We start from the raw sequence: 5,925 nt of genomic DNA on the forward strand, positions 1-5,925 counted from the left end.
CCCCCATAAATGACAGTGCAGTATTGGGGCTCAGATACTGACATACCCAATTGCACATTATAGAACAGGTCAGATGTGTATGGGTATAAAACATCTTACTTGACCTGGAAGCAAGAGAATACTCTTGCCTGTCGCACATGTTTCTGTGCAATACAAAGCATTCAATTCAAGTGTACTTGTTGAAAAACAGGACGTAATTAAGCAGTTGGTAAAATGCATTCTTGTTTCCCACTTGCAGATCTCCCAAGAGTCCCTTCGAATTTACCTATACGAGTTTCAGCTTCCCGCTTGCCACTTAGCTTGATAACGACTCAAAAATCATTCCCTTGTTTTCAAGGGCTCTTCTTTCTTGTCTGCTCTGTGTACTACAGGGCAGTATTGACACATGGAATTAATGACAGGGTCTGTAATGAAACAACAGTCATGCAAACACCAGTCTGCTCTTTTGATAAAACAGCATGTTAGAGACCTATTCACCTCCCTCTAATTGAGTACTGAATAATAGTTCCGATCCTTTTATGTAACATATTTTGTTCTATGATTAGAAAAGAGGAAAGGGGGGGGAACCTATGAGGCATCGCTTCCTTCAATCACCCCCTGATTAATTCTCTGTTTTTAATGAGGGTGGCTGCTATTTAGGCAGGTTCTGTTACATAGTTGTTTTGTTGACTTCCGTACAATGCATAACAAAACCCAAGACAGGATAATTGGGAACCATTTCTTTGGCACAGAGATTCCTTCTCTTAATGTAAGGTTGGCTTGGAAAAACGAACTCTGACATTTTAAATTAGTCATTTCATATTTAATTCCTTTTTATATTTGAAAGATGGGATGAGAAACTGGTATATAAATAAAGTACTTTAATTAACATAGAGCTTTTTTTTTCTAGAAATGCCGACTACAGGAAGCCTGTCATAGCCTCAAGAAAGAAGCTATCTTCGCTATAACTGAGTCTGAGTGCAACTTATTGAGGTGTCAGCATCTCTGAAATAGTTCATAATCCACAGAAGCACAATGGATTTTCCAATAACTTGTGCTATTCTCACAAATGTTTTTAACCCTTTTTTCTCAAAGAAATAGCATTCTAACCATAGGGGCTGGCTAATACATTCAGTTAGAAATTAAAAGTGTCCTTTGCGCTTGGACCCCTTTTCTTCATCTTTCCCTCCATCTTTCATATAATGCTTCCTAGTGCCGACTGCGTCTACTGTTCATCTGTTAGGCCACTAACCCAGCAGGCAAGAGGGTATGGTGCTTTTCCATAGCAAACGTGAGGCTGTTAGGTTACATCTTTAAAAAATGATAGAGATCCCTCAGTCCTCACTGTGCTTTGGGATTGAGTACAGTTGGGAAAATAAAATATACAGCATAAAAAATATCATTCCCAAGACAAATGGATATCATTTCCTTCCACTTCATAAAGGTAATTGGGAATTGTCTAAACAGCTCCACAGGAAGGCCTTTTGAAAGCTAGGTTTGTTAATGTGATCACATCTATTCATATCTGTTCTCTTTTTAAAAACAATTTAAAAACCTTGTATTAACATAGCATTATAAATATTTTATTGGTTCCTTCATAAGCTATTATTTTATTAAAAATATAAGCTATGTATTTAGCATGTGACCTCACATTTGAGAAGAGCTCAACTACAGAATGAAAGAGTAGGAATGCATGTTCTCCAGATCTTAAATCTCTTCTATGGTAAACATGCTTACCATCTGTTTTTTTTGTGGTTGCATTTACTTAGAATTTAGAATGTCTTATTTATAAATAATTAGACTGACAAACTTTTAATAGCTGTTGGTAATTTTTCAAAATAGCATGTTATTAACTATATGCCTGATCTTAGGTCAGTCACATAACTTTTGGTGCATTTATTCCCCAATACAATACTTCTTTTCCCGTCTAATTCACAGGGCTGGTTTAAGGATGGATGGATATAATGTACGGGGAAGCCACTTTTCAAAACCTTAAAGCACTATGTAAATATTAGTCTCTTATTATTGTTCTCATTCCTGTTAGAAGACTGCATGCAAAGCTTCTAAAAATTTGCCACCTGCTTCACATTAAACGGCATGGTTGAGAAAATATAGAGAAGGAGGTTAGCGGTAGTGCTGAAAGGACAAAATTTAGTCTTAGTCTTAAGTGACGGTATTCCTTATTGTTTTTTAGCAATTTACTTGTAGAACTCTTCTATCCTGTTGTCCCAATGAACAAAATACATGTTACTAAGAAATCAGCATGCTGACTGATATTATTTAAAAAGCAGTTTTTATGTGTTCTTCCAAATTAGGAAGACTTAAAGGATGAGGGTAGTAACTAAGACAGCAAACAGCTCGTGGATATTATGAAATGTTTCTCTCAGTCAACGGCCTGAATTCCAGCCAGTGCATTAACTAGGAACTCATAGTCATTTCTACTACAGATCTGAAGAGAAATGATAACCAACAGGCCATACTAGGGCTACATGACATCCTATACTTAGAGGTGTCTAGCAAGTGGCAGGATACTCTATAACCTGGAGATATCGAGCTTCTCATATTAATTCTCTGCAACTTAAAGGGAATATTAGTTCACAGAATCCAAGGGGCCCTTAATTTGAATTTCTGAGCAACTTTACAGTATTTTTAAATTTTGAGATGTTTTTGCTATAGGGCACGTGTGCTCACCAGAAAGACAGAGAGAGACAGAGAGACAGAAAGTGAGAAATCACCCCCCAGGGAAAACGGCCATGCCGCAATCCCTTCTCTTCTATTCTTCTCTCGGGATCTTGGGCACGCACGCACATGCGCCCGGTGTGAGTTTAAGCCACTGGGCCCAGGACTCGAACCATGGTCGACTACATGGGAGTCCAGCGACATAGCCATTACGCAAACTGCTGGTCCCAACAGTGTATTTTAATAATGTAGAACACGCTGTCTAACAGGACATAATGGAAGCCACAATGTAAGCTGTATATGTTCTAGTACCACACTGAAAAAGAGTAATTAAATAAAATTAATTTAAAAAATATAATTTATTTAACCCAATGTATAAAAACATTTCAATCTATAATTTGTACTAAACAATTAATGAGATATTTCACATTCCTTTTTTTTGATTGTTACTAAGTCTTTGAAATCTGTTGAGTATTTTACGCTTAAATTCCAATTTGGACTAACTACATTTCAAGTGCTTAATAGTATACAGCTAGTGGTGACCACACTGGACAATGCAGCTCTAAAGGATTTTCTGATGGAAATAATTAAGATCTTTATATTTTCCTTCCTCTTACAATGCTTTAAAAACTGTATCATGTTTTTGAAATGTTTCTGGAAAATATTTTCTTGACTAACTCATTACAAAAGTGGGTGTAATCAGTTGTGATTTATATGGAAACATTATGTATTTATGTTTTGGTCATAAATTACCTGTGGAAGCCTTGGTAAATTTCAAGAATAATTTTGGAATCAAGGAATGATTCCTATATTTGGTGCCTGCATTTATTAAAAAAACCATGTCCCAAATAGTACACAACAGCTGGCGATTAAAAAATTATTTTAAAAATCAGAATTATTAGCTAAGTAGTGGGTGAGAAAAAGAAATGGTAGAACGATTATTTATTTATATAAATGTGTATTTTTAAAACATAGTTTTTTTTTTATGGTAGACTATATATAAGCAAAAAGGCAATGTACCTTGTTAAACAGTAATAGGGCAAAGGTGGAATACAGGATTAATCAGTTCTGGTTTCAATTAAAGAACTAAAGGGGATTAGAGATAACAAAACTATAACCTGAAATATTATTTCCCTTGGTTAGTTTAAGCTTAACACAATCAATGCTCTCTCCCTTTTTCAGAAGGAGGCACTATCATACATGAGTTGTATGCTGTAGCTAAGGCAAATGCAATTGTATTAGCCACACTGGACTTGTGTAACCACACACAATCCCCATGCTAATCTTCTGAGTTGCAAGGGCTTCCCCCCAACCCCTCGCCCCCAAGTTAGAGAAGGAAAGAGAAGGTGGACAGGCAGGTAAATTCATACTCCTCTCCACTTCTGCTCTCACATTAAAAATATCAAATGACACTTTTTATGATCTCGTACCTCAGGCCTAATGCTTATGTTAGATAAATATTACAATTATCATTCTGTATTAAAGGAATTATGTGCCCCAACATTAGTCAATGACCCAAAGTACTTTATAGGAATTCCTTTTCAGCCTTGAATTATATAACATCTAGTCAAGAAACAGAATGGACAAAAGTACACTTTAAAGGCTTAAAGCACGGAGACTTTCTTATAGAGCAAACAACTGTCCTTCAGATTTGGAGATCAGCTGTTTTCATTATTTTATCATCACACACTGGGGAAACCACAGGGTACAAGGCACTGTACTAGCTAGACATGATGGGATTTATAGGGCTGAGATTATTCTCAAAATCTTAAGACCTCCAGGTGCACTCCCAATCCCCTTATCTCTTTATATACACCTGTCACAAATACAATCCTTATACCTAAAAAAACAAACAACAAAAAATTACTTGGAATACTGCTAAGTCAGCTGGTATTTAATGGGAATAAAGTATTTGAGCACTAATCTCTCCAGTGTCCTTGGAAATCTAGTTGAGATAAAGTTGCTAAGGCGGTAAGCCCCTTGAGGCAATGGCTATGACCATCACGGAGACAAAATGGAAATGTGATTTTAATTTTTATACTGGTGGTTTTAAAATTTTGGTAATGATTAACATCTATATCCTACACCAGGCTCAGTAACAGTATTTGGCATGACCAACCTTAGTCATCACTTTGGTAAGTGCTTTGGCACGGGCCACTGTTGCTAACCACCATCCTGGTGCAGGTCCTTCACATCTGCTCTCCTATGAATGGAAAAAAGGAAGTGTCTAGTGTCCATTCATTGGCCACATCACCTCCAACCCTATTCTTGACTCACATGCCTTTCAATTCAGGGAAAAAATGATTTAATCTTTAGAAGGAAAGTTAACCAGACAAAGCTACAGCACATTCTTAGCACAATAAAGACCCAGCTGAATGCAGAACATCCTAGAGTGACAGCTGAGGGAACTAACCACTAGTACAACGCTGAGAGGATGACTAGGGAGTGGTCTGATGACAAACACTGTAACAGATAAAACACGGCAGCACAGGAGACAGAGCAAAAGTCATGAGTTCTGGAAAATGAGCTCCTAAGTTACATTTTATTATGAAGCTAAAAAGAACGTATGTGAAAGGTTTTGTAAACTGTTAAAAGAAAATGTATTACCATGAATCATAAGCTTGGAAATGTTTTGAGCAATTTTTTGGTCTTTGCTTCTCCCAGTGATAAATCTGTTAACATAGGTTAATCAAGTAATGATAAGACAACCTAAGTTCTTTGGTAGAAAGATGCAGCATATGAATACCAAAGACTTATTAACAAGAATAAATTTTCCTCCACATTGAATAGTCATTTTTCTATTAAATACCTCTCAAATTTCAAAGATCAGTGTGAATGCCACCACTTTCCCTGTGAAATGCTCCCTGGACCATCCAGACAGAATGAACTGCTCCTTTTCCTGGGTGCTTACAGGTCAACACAGACCTCATTTTGTCACTGTTTCCTCCTCCTTTGTATTCTAGAATAGATTATAGTTTTCTTCACCACTAGAATGTGAGTTTTCAAGGGCAAAGACTGTCACATTCACACCTGAATACCTGAATCTCCTTTAGCTTCCTAGCACAGTGTACTGGCACAGAACAATTCTTTGCAAATGCCCCTTGAACTATACTGAATTTAACCTACTTGGTTTTATGGTATCCTTTATACCTCGGGGGGGAAAAAAAAAAAGAAAGGTGAAAAGTGAGAAGAAACTTAAGACTAAGGAGAAATATAGTACAACAAACATGTAAGATGCATAAAGAATGGCTTCATTCATTGCATTCC

At 36.7% G+C, this 5,925-nt stretch overlaps 1 protein-coding gene across 5 annotated transcripts in view; it reads right to left on the bottom strand.

Moving 5' to 3' along the window:
* The window catches only part of RIC8B (RIC8 guanine nucleotide exchange factor B), a 129,595-nt gene that overhangs the window by 10,085 nt on the left and 113,585 nt on the right, over positions 1–5,925 (bottom strand). For 2 of the 5 annotated variants that reach the window (XR_003548177.1, XR_337633.2), the window contains one exon: positions 266–404. The exons of 2 other annotated variants lie outside the window; for them this stretch is intronic. Coding sequence is in view for 1 of the 3 variants with exons in the window: in XM_014584945.2 (XP_014440431.1) it covers positions 4,822–4,861 (40 nt within the window). In the remaining 2 variants the exon portion in view is untranslated. Of the gene's footprint in view, positions 1–40; positions 405–4,777; positions 4,862–5,925 lie in introns of those variants that run through there. One more of the 5 variants, XM_014584945.2, reaches the window with a different exon arrangement.

This window comes from Tupaia chinensis, unplaced genomic scaffold (assembly GCF_000334495.1).
Source record: "Tupaia chinensis unplaced genomic scaffold, TupChi_1.0 Scaffold148234_1, whole genome shotgun sequence".
Lineage (NCBI taxonomy): Eukaryota > Metazoa > Chordata > Mammalia > Scandentia > Tupaiidae > Tupaia > Tupaia belangeri.